The 16,874-nt window shown below is 36.1% G+C and overlaps 1 protein-coding gene across 2 annotated transcripts in view; it reads right to left on the reverse strand.

Annotated features, from left to right (window-relative positions):
* The window catches only part of LOC150099852 (uncharacterized), an 86,085-nt gene that overhangs the window by 31,882 nt on the left and 37,329 nt on the right, over positions 1-16,874 (reverse strand). For both annotated transcript variants that reach the window (XM_090404377.1, XM_090404378.1), the window contains exon 2: positions 16,520-16,778. In XM_090404377.1, coding sequence (XP_090260503.1) covers positions 16,520-16,778 — 259 coding nt within the window. The remainder of the gene's footprint in view (positions 1-16,519; positions 16,779-16,874) is intronic.

Genomic DNA, 16,874 nt, shown 5'->3' on the forward strand with positions numbered 1-16,874 from the left:
CTCATTATTTGAACAATCACACCTGCTTCTGACACAAGGGGGGGGGGGGGTCAGCATTCGGTAAAGTTATTCTTCTGAACTCATTCTTTCTTTTACTTGAAGGAATAATGATAAATTCTTTTGGGTAGCCATTAGAATGCATAGCCAATTTCGTTTCATACTCCATCTTAGCTTTCCATACGATACTCTTAACTTTTCTGGTTTGCACTTTATATATTTCATAACTCCACTCACTCTGTAATATTCCTTCCACACCTTCTTACAGATCGCTTTCTTGATCCTATCATCATCTTCTTGAGCTCAATCATTTGTTCTTATATCCTTCCCATTCAGTAACATATACTATGAGACCAAAAATAATATTCTTTTAATTAGATTGTGCGAATTTTCATTTTTGTGTTTATAATTGCCCGTTTATTTTGTTGATAAATGTATGCTGTAAGAAAAGTACAATTAATATTTTTTTTTTAAAGAATACATTGTCTATTACATATGTAGTATGTACTATATATATATGTACATGACGGTGGTCTGAAAAGTTCTCAACCTAACAATGAAAAATCAAATTTATAATTTCAAAATTATTTTTATTTTTCAACATATATCTCCCTTAAGACTAATAGATTTATTCCAACGATGCTCCAGCGCCATTATCCTGTCGCTGTAGTGGTTCTCAGTAAGAATTGAAAAATATCTCTCTACAGCTGCAATCAACTCTTGATTCGAAGAAAAACTCTATCAGTAAGAAGAGTTTAAATTTTGGGAAGAGAGAGAAGTCAGAGGGAGCTAAATCTAGGAAATAGGTGGATGTTCCAACAATTCATAGTACAGATCCCTTAATTTTCCCATTACCAAAACACCTTTCTGGGCATGTGCATATGATTTTTTCTTCTGCAAACCAGGTCTATTCTCACAATTTTTTTCAACTAGTCTGGTTAAAAGATTGAAATAATATTCCCGTTATTATTTTACCCTTTTCAAGATAATTAATAAACAAAATGCCTTTTTAACATCCCAAATCACTGATACCATGACCTTTCCTGCTGATGGAACGGCTTTGTTTTCTTTGGCACTGAATAACCTGCTTCTATCCACTGTTTTGACTGCTGTTTGGATTCTGGTTTAATGGTGAATCCAAGTCTCATCCATAGTAATAAATCGATGCACAAAATCAGTTTTATTCTTGTTAAAACGCTCCAAGCATTGTTCAGAGATTTTCATGCAAGTGCGTTTTTGATCTGTTGTGAGCAAGCGCAGAACACATTTTGCACAAAGCTTTTTTATTTGCAATTCTTCGTGCAAAATATATCCTACATATTCTTTTGAAATGCCTATAGTCTCAGAAATTTCACACAGTTTGATTCGCCGGTCATCCAATACCATATTGTGCACTTGATCAATGATTTCTGGTGTCGTTACTTTTTGGACGTCATTCACATAGATCATCTTCAAGGCTGGTATGGCCATGTTTCAACTCGGCAGCCCATTTCTCAATCATTGAAAACAAAGGAGAAGAGTGCCCATAAAATTTTATGAACTTCGAATGAATTTCTTTTGGAGTTAAACCTTCTTTTACAAAGAATTTTATAACCACACGTTACTCAATTTTATCCATTTCAGACAACACTTTTGTTTTATGCTTTATATAGCTGTATAAAACAAACTACTTGATAGAATGGCTTGAAATTTCAACATGGATGCTTATGACAGATGTACCAACTTAGAAAAAAAATCTTGCTGATAGTGTTGCCATCTATGGTCGAGGCTGAGAACTTTTTCAGACCAGCCTATTGTAAGATTAATATAGAACTAAATAATGAGGAAGTGGATAAGTTGCAGGATTTGGGAGTGATGGCAGATTAAATCTTAGTGGGCATATTGCAAGTGTTGCAAGGACTGAACTGTGTAAAGCACTGGTCAGACCTCATCTGGACTAATGTGCTCAAATTTGGTTGTCAGGTTTTCAATGTCATGCGGAACCATTGGAGAGGATCCAGATATGAGTAACTAAGACAATATCAGGACTTAATGCTGGCAATAGACAGCGAGATAGAGAGAGAGAGAGGTTGAAGAAATATTATTATTATTACGGGTATCTCCATGGAGTCAGTAGACTCATTGTGGGAGACCCAAACTAGCAAAACAATATCTGTCATCTCTTCTTGAATTCATTTACAGACGAAGAACTCACAACTAAGTCAGGCAATGAATTCCACTCATTCACCACCCTCCAGGCAAAAAACCTTGTTCTGACACTTTTGTTAACCACACTCTTCTTTAATTTCCAAGGATGACCTCTTGTTCTTCCATCACTATCACAGAGCTGAAACATTTCCCCTGCATCAATCCTATAAAAACCTTTCAGTAATTTAAACGTTTCTATCATATCCCCTCTTCTTCGCCTATCAACCAATCTCTGCAATCCACAACCTCTCAATCTATCAATGTAGGGAGGCATTTTTTACATCACTCACCAACTTGGTCACTCTTCTCTGAACCTTCTCCACAGCCTCCTCATCCAGAAATCCAGGTGACCAGACCTGAGCACAGTAATCCAAATGTGGAAATATCAACATAAAGGGGAATAATAACCTCTTTATCTCTGGATGTTAGCGTGTTCCTCAACAACCAAGTAATCCTGTGTGCAATCTTGGACACCTTAGCAATGGGTCCTCTGAACTTCATCTCCCTATCTACCAACACCCATAAGTCCCTAGCCTCATCAATCTCTTGGAGTACCTTTCCATCAATGTAGTACACAGCTGGTAATCTTTTAATCCCAAAATGCACGACTTTACATTTTTCCACTTTGAATTGACATCCATTATCTTTTGCCCATTTTACCAGCTTATTTAAATCATCCTGCAAACTTTCAACATCAGCTTGATTTTTTATTGCGCTACCCAACTTTGCATCATCAGCAAACAATTGAATATCTCCCTTTAAGCCATTTCCTATATCATTTATATACAAATTAAACAACAATGGCCCAAACACAGAGCCCATATAGATTGCCGAGTTTGGTCTAGAGGAGGAAATGAGGTGATATGAAAGAGACATTTCAGTTAGTAATAGGATTTTATCAAATTAATCCAGATGAGATTATAAAAAGAGTAGGTGAGAAGGGAAAAACTAGAGGCCCTTCCTGGAAGTGATGTAAGAATGTGGTGAAGAAGGGTGTGAGGAGTAGGTTTTTTACATGAAGAATTGTTAGTGAAGGAACAATTACCAAAATGTGTTGATGTAAGGAGTGTTAAACATTTTATGATTCAGTATTATAAATATGTTGTCAGTTGAATAAACCTTCCACAATGAGTATCCCGACTCCATGGAGGATGCATGAATTATAATAATAATAATCCTTAATGGTAGGCTTACCATACGTTCCGGTTTGAAGGTATGGTCCCAGCCAGTTTGTCATTTTGTCCCAGTTATTTGGTAAAAATTTAAAAGTGCAGAATATACACGCAGTACAAAAAGTGCAGCCTCGGAAAATGGCAATTAGGCAACACGAATATCCCACTTTGATTCTGGCCTGTACGCTGCATCGCAAGTCATCGTTGAGCATGCACAATCTTAGTTGAGTTTAGATTGTGAGTAGGTGTTTCTTTTCGGGTGTTGTTTGTGATTTTTTTTACTTCATTAAATTAATTTAACCCCAAAATGCCAAAAAGAAACTGTGTGTTTACGGATGAATTAAAAAAGGATTATCCGTTTTTGAAAAAAAGTTTGTGGTCATACTGACAAAGTGAAATGTGAACAGTGCTCTTCAGAATTTTCTGTGGCTCATGGTAGGTGTTTGGACATACTTGCTATACGTGCAAGATTTACTATTTTCAAATAAAGTGGTGTAACTATAGCATAATGGCAGCTCATTTTTATCATGTTATGAGTGAAGCGAAAACTGAAGTGTGTCGCATAATGTACATGGAGTGAAAAGTACCCTACAATTTTGCTGTGAGGAAAATAAGTTGATTGGCTTACATTATCAGTGGATATTCAAAAGTGAATATTTATGAAGTCTTTCATATAGAAAGAAAAATGTTTAAAAGTTGTCGATTGTTATGTTACAACAATGACAATAGAACAACTATTGGGAGATATGGCAGGTTGAGTTTTTAATTTCTATGAAAAAAAAAATTTCATAGAGAAAGAAAAATAACGTTATCAATCTTAAAGAAGGTAAACGCCACCATAGCGCAATTGGAAGAACAGCACAACATTGCACCCTTTGATTGGAAAGACCTTGGTTCGATTCTTGTTGTGATGAGAGGAATCCTGATCTGGGTTTTTTCAGTTGAAGGTGAGTTAGCCGATCTCATACGGTGGTAGCAGGGTTTTTTCTCCTGGAAACTCGGGATTTTCCTCCCACGTACAGACAAATCGGCCTTCAGAACACACACAATTTACAGACAAAAAATACTGTTGTTGGTGATGATGGGCAAGAGATGCCATGGATGGAAGTAGCATCATAGTTGGAGAATTAAGTAGTAGTGGAGAGGATGAGATGTATTTAGCGAAGTAGAATAATGTGCACTCCCACAATGAGTCCATGAACTCCCTGGAGGTGTCACATAATAATAATAATAAATAGAGAGAAGAAAGTGAAGATGATTGGCTTCCATTATCAGTTTCAGAGAAAAACTGGTAACTTAAATTACTACTGTTTCAGCAATTTTTTAAAAGAGACTGCTATAGTGTTCGAATTAAGAATTTCAGATCCAGAAGATTTATTTGGAAATATAGCTTGTCTAATGAATTTCTTGGCAGTCACCTGTATTCAAATAAGTTGATGGTGAATGGGATGTTTTAAAAAAAAAAAAGGGGGATATATATATATATATATATTGAATGCAAATGCATTCAAAATCTTTTTTTTTTCTTGCTCTAAATAGAAAAAAAACAAGGCCCGAAAATCCACTCACCACTCTTTTGTTTACTTGACTGCGGCAAGTAGGAGCCCCCCTGATTATTATTACTATTCATTGATAACTTAAAAAATGCACTTTCCAACCTCTTATTGTTTTTCTTATTTTTTCTTTTCCTGTTTTAGTTCTTTTAAACATTGCTCTGCTTTCTCTAATTCCCTGGTTGATTTCCAAATAATTCCTTTTAATATGGAAATTTCATATGTTAATTTTTCTTCATTTGTCATTCACATAGGTTCTCATTTTTGGGTTCCATGTTACCTTAATCCATAGCTGTTGACTCTGCTCTATTGTTGTTCTGTTGGGTTTTTGGCATCATTTTTAAAAACTATCTTAATTTATCAAATCTTAAAATATTTTCACAAATGTACTAAATACAATAAAATCAGTAAAAACCACAATAATATAATAAAAATACAATAACTAATCTAAAAGAAAACATTCAATAAATAATAGGAAAAAAAATCTATTATATAGGAGCTGCAAACATGTATGCAAACAAAATAGTCTGAAATCAGACTGCTGGGATATTGTTTATTACATTCATTTTCAAAAAACATAGTATATCATTATTTAGTGACTGGGACACTTCATCTATACATTTGCTTTAAATTTGTGAGATTATTAACATTACACTACAGAAAAACTAGTTTTTATAGCTTCAATAAACTATATTTCATCATTTTTATTTCATTAAAATAATGTTACAGCAGAATGTAAGCTGCAATAGATTTAAAAACCTAACTTACATTAGGAGAAGGAAGTTAATCTGATCTCCATAGAAATTGGCCAGTGTGTTTTGCATTGTGTGAGAAGAGAAGGGGATATAAGTCAGTTTTGGGAATTAGGGGGTCCTCTGAAACTCAGTAACCCTAGAGACCAGGACCAATATTCCCTCTTAGTTTTGCTGCCTCATATGTGCATGAAAACATTTTGTGCATAAGGTTATAGTCTCAAACTCAAGCAAAAGTCACAGGCAATAAACTTTTAATTTGATATGTCTAAAATTCGTAATAACATCTTTCTTAAACGATCTTGTACATTGCATGCTAAATATTTCTATAAGAGTAATGCCTGAATGCTTACTCCTTCAGTTCTTCCTCTTTAATTTGACAGTGACATTTCAGAGATTTAACATACCAAAACCGTCAAAATGTCATATTTCTAATATTAATTAATTAAGATTAATAATATTAATCTTGCCTCTTTTCATCTGGCTATTACCTACAGAACTGTGAGCACTAAATTAATTTACTTAAATCTGTGAAGCTATAAAAATCCATCACCATTTGCACAAGTTCAAGTGACTGCAGTGCATAGACAGTAGACACTCTAAACAAATATGCCTCTGCAACTTGTGATGTCAGCATCAGTTAACCTACACAGCACAGGCTACTTAGAGTCTATTAAGTTGGAATGTATTTGGAGTAATATTGGCGTCGAGACATTGGAGATATTATATATATATATAACCAGATAAAATGAGTGGCAAGTATGATTTATCACAAAATCCATTTTTATAGTGCATTCAGAAATTATTGACTGCACATTATAAATTCTGAAAGCAAACGTTTTGTGTGTGCAGTCACTGGACATGTGCACTCTATAAGAAAATGATCATAATTTACAATCATGAATCTTTTAACATTGCTTCTCTTATTAGTTTTGGCATTGAAACCACTATGATCAGTACTTGTGATATACCAATAAAAAATTGAATTTATGTTAAAGAAAAGTTAAATATTTCTGTTCAGGTATTTGAGTTTATGTACTTACCAGATTATGATGGTTGAAATAATTTCAATGATTCTTTATTCTAATTCCCAATTGTTAAGTGTATGATGATATCTGTCTTTCATCATAATAACACTCCCCTTTCGCTAACAACTTGTCAGCCATTCCTGAATTCTCGCTAGCCTCTTAATTGTACATGTGTGCATGCTCACTGAGGAAACTGATGGATGATTGACAGCTGACGACAGAGAGAGTATTTGAAACTGGAGTAACAAGAGAGAGAGAGAGAATAGAAGACTTGAACAGACCAGAGAATTCTGTTCCAGGAAGTTTTTGAAAACCTTCACAAGAAAGTATTAATAAAAGGTTCTGAAAAGGAATCTTAGCAAGGAGAAACACTTGATTGAAAAATTGATATTGTCAACATGTGAATAGTAATAAAAGGAGATATTAGACAGACATTTATATCAACCTCCAAAATTTCACCATTCACTAAATGGAAAGTTTCTTCTTGTCTCAAGGACAGCAGTGATAGAAATTATTTTTCTCTGTATAAGTGATGGAATTAAAGAAATGTAAAATTGTAAAGTGGCATTAATGACGAGCTCTACTTTGATACATTTTGTTTGTAAAGTAATAACAAAAACGATTTTTCTTTGACACAGTGAAACAGTTGTTGAACGTTTTTTCACTTGATTAATTGATTAGCTGGCCAGGTTGGCCAAGTGGATAGCGTACCTACTCTCCAGCCAAAAGACTGTGGGTTCAAATCCCGCCGTGGGCATGGTTGTTTGTAATTGTCTGTGAAAATAGTAGTGGTGGTGGTGGTGGTGGACAGTAGATGCCGTTGGTGGATGAGGTTGAGTGGTGGTGGAGTTGTAGAGTAGTTGCCCTCCCTCGATGAGTCTTGGACTCCCTGGAGGCATCAAATAATAATAATAATTATACTATAAATTAAAGATGCCAAGAAATTATATTCTTGGTTCCATCCTTTATTCAAGAATAAGCAAACAAAGTTTGCACGTGAAGTCACTTCACAACTGGGCTACTTGTATCAACTGCCTTAGTGTCCCATAATGCAATGCACATATCCTTACAGATATGTATAATGCTATGCATTATGGGAAGGGCCACTATTCAGACCCTGGATTCTGATTTAAATTCCAGCTCCCACTGATGATACCTCAGTGGAAGCCAGATCCAGAAGCTTCTGGGTCTGGCCATCATTTCTTGGAATCTTGAATTTACAGTGAAACGGTGAGGATGAATGGAATAATATATGGAAGTTAAGAAGTTTTATATTTGAAAATAAAAAAAAAATGTTTTCGTAGAAATTTCTTGTGAATAACAAAATGTTTGTTCTGATAGACTAATTAAAAGTATATGTAAATTAAACCATTAATAGAATGAGTCAGTAAGAAAATAAATTTATCTTCTAAAGATAAAGGGGATGATCTCATAAGTATAATTTTATTCAGAAGACCTTGGATCCAAATAGTTTTACAGTTATTAATTTAATTTTATTTACCATGTACATAGTTTTCTTTAGTTTCATTAAATAAATAAATATATATGTGGGTGGTCTGAAAAGTTCTCGGCCTAAAAATGAAAAAACAAATTTATAATTTCAAAATTATTTTCATTTTTCAACATAATCTCCCTTAAGAATAATACATTTATTCCAGTGATGCTCCAGAGCCATTATTTCGTCCCTATAGTGGTTCTAAGTAAGATCTGCAAAATACCCCTCTAGAGCTGCAATCACCTCTTGATTTGAAGAAAAATGCTGACGAGCGAGGAAGAGTTTTAGTTTTGAGAAGAGACAGAAGTCAGAGGGAGCCAAATCTAGGGAATAGTGTGGATGTTCCAACAATTCATAGTGCAGATCCCTTAATTTTCCCACTGCCAAAACACCTTTGTGGGCAAGTGCACTGTCCTGATGAAAGATGATTTTTTTATTCTGCAAACCGGGTCTTTTCTCACAAATTTTTTCATCTAGTCTGGTTAAAAGTTTGGAATAATATTCCCTGATTATTGTTTTACCTTTTCATAATTAACAAAATGCCTTTAGCATCCCAAAACACCGATGCCATGACCTTGTCTTCTTTGGCGCTGAACAACCTGCTTCTGTCTACTGTTCTGATTGCTGTTTGGATTCTATATGATATTATTACAATGGATGAGATCTGGTGAATCCAAATCTCATCCATATAATAAATTGATGCACAAAATCAGTTTTATTCTTGTTAAAATGCTCCAAGCACTGTTCAGAGATTTTCATGCAAGTGCATTTTTGATCAGCGTGCCATCCATCCTGAACAAAGCTTTTTCATTTGCAATTCTTCATGCAAAATATATCCTACACGTTCTTTTGAAATGCCTATAGTCTCAGCAATTTCATGCACTTTGATTCGCTGGGAATTCAATACCATATTGTGCACTCATCAATGATTTCTGATGGTGTTACACTTTTTGGACATCCTTCATGTGGATCATCTTCAAGGCTGGTATGGCCACATTTAAACTTGGCAGCCCATTTCTTAATTGTCGAAAATGAAGGAGAAGAGTGCCCATAAACTTTTATGAACTTCGAATGAATTTCTTTTGGCATTAAACATTCTTTTACAAAGAATTTTATAACCGCATGACACTCAATTTTATCCATTTTAAGGGATACAGACAATACTTTTGTTTCAGACAGATGTATAAAACAAACTACTTGATAGAATGACTTGCAATTTCACATGGATGCTTATGATAGATGTACCAACTTAGAAAAAAAAAAAATCGTGACAATAGTTTTGTCATCTATGGTCAAGGCCGAGAACTTTTCAGACCACTCACATAATATATTTTTTTGTTTGATTTTGAGTCCATCATTTCCTGGATTCTAAAAGAAATTATTATTATTATTATTATTATTCAGGCCTCCAAGGAGTCAAAAGACTCATCGAGGGAGGTCTTTCCTAAGACATAAAGTCTGTCAAGACTCATTGAGGGGAGGTCCCCCGCTGAGAAGCACAAAGTCTATCATACCACTCTTTAAACTCACTGACCGTTCTCGCTCCCACCACTCCATCAGGCAATGCATTCCACAGCTCAACCACCCTCCACACAAAGAAACCACTCCTTAGCTTCTTGCTCACAGTTTCCTTTCGTAACTTCCAGGGATGGCCTCTTGTCATCACTCCTTCTCGCTGTTCAACCAAGCGAAAGAACTCCCCAGTGTCAACCCTGTAACCACCTCTCAACAGTTTAAAAGTCTCAATCATATCACCTCTCCTTCTTCTATCCACCAAACTCTGCAGTCCACATTCTCTCAGCCGATCCTCGTAACTATCCTTGTACAGTCCTGAAACCATCTTTGTCATCCGTCTTTGTATCCTTTCCACAGGTTACCTTCACCACCTTTGCAATATGTCCCCTAAACTTCAGGTTTCTATCAATCATCAACCCCAGATCTCTTGTCTCCCCTACTTCCTCCAGTATAACTCCACCCATAGAGTATGCAGAATACCATCGATGTTTCCCAAACCTCAAGACCTTACATTTTGCTGCATTAAACTGACACCCCCATTCATTTGCCCATCTATCTAGCTTATTTAAATCCTCTTGCAGGGCTACCACATCTGCACTATTACTAATAATCCTTCCCAGCTTCGCATCATCCGCAAACAACTGAATATCCCCCTGCAATCCACTGGCTATGTCACTGATATAAAGGTTAAACAACATAGGTCCTAGTACTGAGCCCTGTGGGACCCCACTTGTAACCCTCTGCCTCCTGGAAACTGCTCCACCATACACAACTCTCTGATACCTATCGGACAGCCAATCCTGAATCCAGTTGACCAATCTGACATCCAGACCCATGTGCTGCAACTTAAATATCAGCTTATCATGTGGCACCCTGTCAAATGCCTTCGCCAGGTCTAAGAAAATTGCAGTATATGCCTTTCCCTCATTTAATGTTCTTGTAACTTTATTATAAAAGGCTAGCATATTGCTAAAACAAGAGCGTCCTTTCATAAATCCATGTTGATTCTCACAGATAACATTACCCTCATCTGCCCAATGCTGTATACAGTCCTTCACTACTTTCTCCAAAATCTTAACAACTACTGATGACACACAGACTGGCCTATAATTAGACACTTCCAGTCTGTTACCACCCTTATGCAATGGCACTATCTTACCTTCCTTCCATTCCCTGGGCACCTTTGCCAAAGCCAGACTTTCATTGAAAAGCCACGTTAAAGGCACTGTCAATTCCCTAGCACATTCTCTCAAAACTCGTGGTGAAATACCATCCAGTCCCACAGCTTTACTGACATCCAGAGTACTCAGTATCTGAAACACACTCTCCTCCTGTACCTCCAGACCTCGAACCAGTCCTAACCCTCTAGCATTAAAACTGACTCCTCTAGGATGAAATACTCCAATAAAGTGTTCATTGAACAATTCCACTATGTCCTCTGCATCAGTCACTCTATTCCCATTTTTATCCCACAATATCATTCTTCCATAGTCATTTCTCCTCCTACTGGCCACATAGCTAAAAAATTCCCTAGGATTTTCTTTGGATCTTAGGGCCAATCTCCTCTCATATTCCAGTTTCGCTTTCCTTACCACACTAGTCACTCTTCTGGCCTGTGTCTTATATTCCTCATGCATCTCTTCACTGTCTCCTTATATCTCTTCCATAGCCTCTTTTTCGCATGCAATTCCTGTTTAATATTGTTTGTCATCCACTTTACTCCAAATTGCGTCCTCTTCTTCACTCGTGGTATACAACTTACCATTGCTGATAACAAATATTCTTTCACAATTTCCCACGCACTAGTAATATCCCAGCATTCCAATTCCTCCCTCCATGAAACTTCCCGAAGTTGACGTCTAAGACTATTAAAATCACCTGCCTTATAATTCCACATAAGTTCCCGTCTCTTTGATACTCCTGCATGTCTATTCATTTTCGAAGTCAACACCATATGGTCACTCTCTCCAAATGGTGGGAGAGACGTCAACTCAGTTATTATCAACTCTTCTGATGCTATAACCAAATCCAAAACTTTTGAACCTCTTGTTCCCTCTGTTACATGTTGCCTAAGACATTTGTCCCTCAAGAATTCTAGAAATTCCATTCCCCTATTGCTACATGCATCTTCCTCTCTCCAATTTATACTACTGAAGTTAAAATCTCCCATAACAATCATTCTTCTTGCACTTGCCAAACTTAGCTGTCTAAACATCTCCTGGTCCCCATCCTCTGTGCTCCTGGGTCTGTAGCAACACCCCACTAAATATCCTGTCTTGCCTACCTCTACCTCACACCATACGCTCTCAAAATCATTTGTCTCACTTCCTTCCAAATTCTCCACTCGTAGAGGACATAGGTCATCACTTATCATAAGCAGTACCCCACCACCACGCTTTCCCCTCCTATCCTGACGAAAAATGCTATACCCAGCGACTTCTATTCCTGTTGTTATATCCCCTTCTGTCAACCACGTCTCAGTGATCGCAATAATTTTTGGCCAGGCTGATGCTATCTGCTCCACCAATTCCTCTCCCTTATTCCGGATACTCCTGGCATTAGTATAAAGCATATAAATGCCATTGTTTCTATACCCAGCATTATCCCTTCTAGACTCCACTGGGCTCAGTGTTACCTGACATTGTCTCCCTTCTCCCAAGTATCCATTCCCACAAGAGGCCACCCCTGCTATCATCCTTCTTGGGACACACTGACTCGTTCAGAACAGCAATCTCTCCAGATGCCTACATCCTTCCTCATTCAGTCTATTGGATAATGAGATTTACATAACACTTAGTGTGGAAAACAGTAAGATGCATCTGTAAGAGTACATATATAAGTGCATATATAAACACAATAAATTTTATCATATAATTCCTTTTTATGGTGTGTTCAGAAATTGACTGCAAATTAGAAATTCCGAAAGCAAAGATTTTGTGCATGCAGTTACTAGGTGGGTGCACTTCCTTTTTGACTGGTGTGTCTGTGCATGTGCACATAGCTTAGGGGGAGAATATTGATCAGGACCTCTAGAGGAGACTAGGAATCCTTTTATGTTGAAAGCCTTTATAAATTATCTTAAATAAATTCAATTTACAACCAAAGAGCATGTGATTCTTTCTATTATGTTGCAGATGCTTCTGAATCTATTTGTGAGCAACTTTTTGAACTTGACTGCTTTATCATGATTGTGCAATGATTGCTAATGACTAATAATAAAATGAAATATTTAGAATGAATAAACATTAAAAGAAAAAAATCAGCAATATCATATATTATTATTCATGTGGATGTACTGAATGTAGAGCTCAAGAGCTCTGTTTATTCACTCTAAACAACCAAAACAACTTTGCTTTTTTCATCATGAAGGTTATTTTCTTGATCATAAATTAGTAAATAATATTTTTTGGTTTACCGATCAAGTGTTGATCAATTTTATTAACTGAACCAACTAGTTTAGCCACATTTATCGGTTGGCATCTTCAGGGCTTACATAGAGGTTTAAACAATCTCACAATTATGCGTAACTGCAAACTGACAAGAATAACTGTAAAAAACTGACTAGAATAATTACAAATAAAATAGTATCGAACGTGAGTGAAACACGTATCGCATGTACAAGATCAGCTAGCTGTTGCTGAGGAACTTTCTGTAGTTTGTATTAAAGTTCATTTCTTCCGTTTTTAATGTTCTGATTAGGGTTTTCCATATCTCTGGGAGTATTAGGCCTTGATTTCTGTTAAGGCTGACAGTAGAACGGGCGACTGTGGCTGCCTCTTTGAAAATTCTTGAATGGTAATCTTCCTCTATGTAAGGGGAACAGCTTTTGTCCCACTTGATGACATGGTTAGTTGTAGAGAAATGAGACGATAGGCCAGAAATGTCCTGTCTGTTGTTTTTGACATAGCCAATGTGCTCCTTTTTCCTGATTTCGAGGCTTCTCGAAGTCTGTCCGATGTAACTAGAGCCACATGAGCATGGAATATTATAAACTCCAGCATATTTGTAGAAAGGATGGTTGTCTTTTGGAGATCTTAGTAGTTTACTAATAGATTCTATTGGTTTGAATGTTACTCTTATTTTATGTTGTTTGAGGAGATTGGCGAGCTTGTTGGAGATGCCACTTGCAAACGGAATTGCAATCGTTTTTATATATTGAATATCTTCTTGTTCTCTTTGTGGTGGTTCAGAGAAAAGAATTTTATTGACTAGTCTTCTTGGATATCCGTTCAAGTACAAATTGTTGGAAATAAATTTTAACTCATCTTGAAGGGTCTTGTTGTCCGTTGTGATGCGAATCGCTCTTTTCTTTAACATGTGTACAATGCTGAGTTTATGTGAGATGTGGTGGGAGGAGTTGAAATGTAGGTAGCGACCTGTATTGGTTGGTTTTCTGTACACCGATAGATTTATACTGCCGTCAATTTGTTTTTTGATTAAGATGTCTAAAAACGGTAGTTGTTTTACTCTTTCAAGTTCCAGAGTGAATTTAATAGAATGATGGAAGGCATTGATCTTTTTGAGAAAATCATATATGTCATCTTTGTTATTGTTCCATACGATGAAGATATCGTCCACATATCTAAACCAAATTTTAGGTTTAGGAAAAATTTGCGATAAGATTTTGTTTTCTAAGTCTTCCATAAAGAGGTCAGCACATGAAGGTGAGAATGGGCTCCCCATTGCCAAGCCTGTTAATTGTTGATAGATCTTATTTTTCCAAGAAAAGTAGTTGGAGTTTAGGCAGTGAGCAAACAATGAGGTTATATCTTGTGGGAACAAGGTACTTAAGATGTCAATGACCTCTACTACAGGAACGTTTGTAAAGAGAGAGAGGTGACATCTAAGCAGGCTAGAAGATCATTATCCGATATCTTGATTCTTGATGTTTTTTTAACTTTTCCACAAAATGTCCGGAGTTTTTAATGTAACTCTATGAGTTGTGGATGTGTTGGTGTAAGAGTTTCGAGAGATGTTTTGACAATAAGTAGGAAGGAGAGTTGATTGCATCAACGATTGGGCGTAAAGGAATACCATTTTTGTGCACTTTTGGCACACCATAGAGTCTCGGAGTTAAAGGATGCATCGATTTTAGTTTTTTAATAAAGTCTGTTGGCCAGTTGGATAAATTGCGTAGTAATTCATTGGTATCATTGTGGTTTTTTAATGTTGGATCTTTTGTTAAAAGACGGTATACAGACAAGTCAGATAGTAGATGGTTGACTTTGTCCTCATAGTCCTTTGAGTTCAGTATTACAGTACTGTTTCCTTTATCTGCTTTAAGTATTATGATCTCTTTACAAACATTCCTGTAGTAGAGGTCATTGACATCTTAAGTACCTTGTTCCCATAAGATATAACCTCATTGTTTGCTCACTGCCTAAACTCCAACTACTTTTCTTGGAAAAATAAGATCTATCAACAATTAACAGGCTTGGCAATGGGGAGCCCATTCTCACCTTCATGTGCTGACCTCTTTATGGAAGACTTAGAAAACAAAATCTTATCGCAAATTTTTCCTAAACCTAAAATTTGGTTTAGATATGTGGACGATATCTTCATCGTATGGAACAATAACAAAGATGACATATATGATTTTCTCAAAAAGATCAATGCCTTCCATCATTCTATTAAATTCACTCTGGAACTTGAAAGAGTAAAACAACTACCGTTTTTAGACATCTTAATCAAAAAACAAATTGACGGCAGTATAAATCTATCGGTGTACAGAAAACCAACCAATACAGGTCGCTACCTACATTTCAACTCCTCCCACCACATCTCACATAAACTCAGCATTGTACACATGTTAAAGAAAAGAGCGATTCGCATCACAACGGACAACAAGACCCTTCAAGATGAGTTAAAATTTATTTCCAACAATTTGTACTTGAACGGATATCCAAGAAGACTAGTCAATAAAATTCTTTTCTCTGAACCACCACAAAGAGAACAAGAAGATATTCAATATATAAAAACGATTGCAATTCCGTTTGCAAGTGGCATCTCCAACAAGCTCGCCAATCTCCTCAAACAACATAAAATAAGAGTAACATTCAAACCAATAGAATCTATTAGTAAACTACTAAGATCTCCAAAAGACAACCATCCTTTCTACAAATATGCTGGAGTTTATAATATTCCATGCTCATGTGGCTCTAGTTACATCGGACAGACTTCGAGAAGCCTCGAAATCAGGAAAAAGGAGCACATTGGCTATGTCAAAAACAACAGACAGGACATTTCTGGCCTATCGTCTCATTTCTCTACAACTAACCATGTCATCAAGTGGGACAAAAGCTGTTCCCCTTACATAGAGGAAGATTACCATTCAAGAATTTTCAAAGAGGCAGCCACAGTCGCCCGTTCTACTGTCAGCCTTAACAGAAATCAAGGCCTAATACTCCCAGAGATATGGAAAACCCTAATCAGAACCTTAAAAACGGAAGAAATGAACTTTAATACAAACTACAGAAAGTTCCTCAGCAACAGCTAGCTGATCTTGTACATGCGATACGTGTTTCACTCACGTTCGATACTATTTTATTTGTAATTATTCTAGTCAGTTTTTTACAGTTATTCTTGTCAGTTTGCAGTTACGCATAATTGTGAGATTGTTTAAACCTCTATGTAAGCCCTGAAGATGCCAACAGATAAGTGTGGCGAAACTAGTTGGTTCAGTTAATAAAATTGATCAACACTTGATCGGTAAACCAAAAAATATTATTATTTGCTTTTTTCAGTTTGATATTTTTTACTCTATTTTCTAGCATAGCATTTTGTTATAGAAATTGCTATAATTTATCCTATATGTTCTTACCTTCAACAAACAAAAACCCCATTAATGACAGTGATAATGTTGCCATAACAAAACATACAAAAGTCATAATAGGAACAGCAGACAGTCCTGCTATAACAAGAGCACTGAACGCTATAAAAGGATGGTCATTTATGAAGATTTTGCACTCCTGCTGTAAAGGAAGAGATGCATATTGTTCCAGTGTAGCCCTCAGCTGAAATGTTGAGAAATAATTTCGAATATCATCCAGAAATGCCATTATGAAGCCTGAATTCAGATCCTAATGTATATTTAAAAAATAAAATAAAAAAAAGGAAATGAGAATGAATAAGGTAATCAATTATATTACAATATACTCAGAATAATAAATTACTGT

This window comes from Typopeltis vanoorti, chromosome 14 (assembly GCF_054136105.1).
Source record: "Typopeltis vanoorti isolate ZY-2024b chromosome 14, IOZ_Tvanoo_1.0, whole genome shotgun sequence".
Lineage (NCBI taxonomy): Eukaryota > Metazoa > Arthropoda > Arachnida > Uropygi > Thelyphonidae > Typopeltis > Typopeltis vanoorti.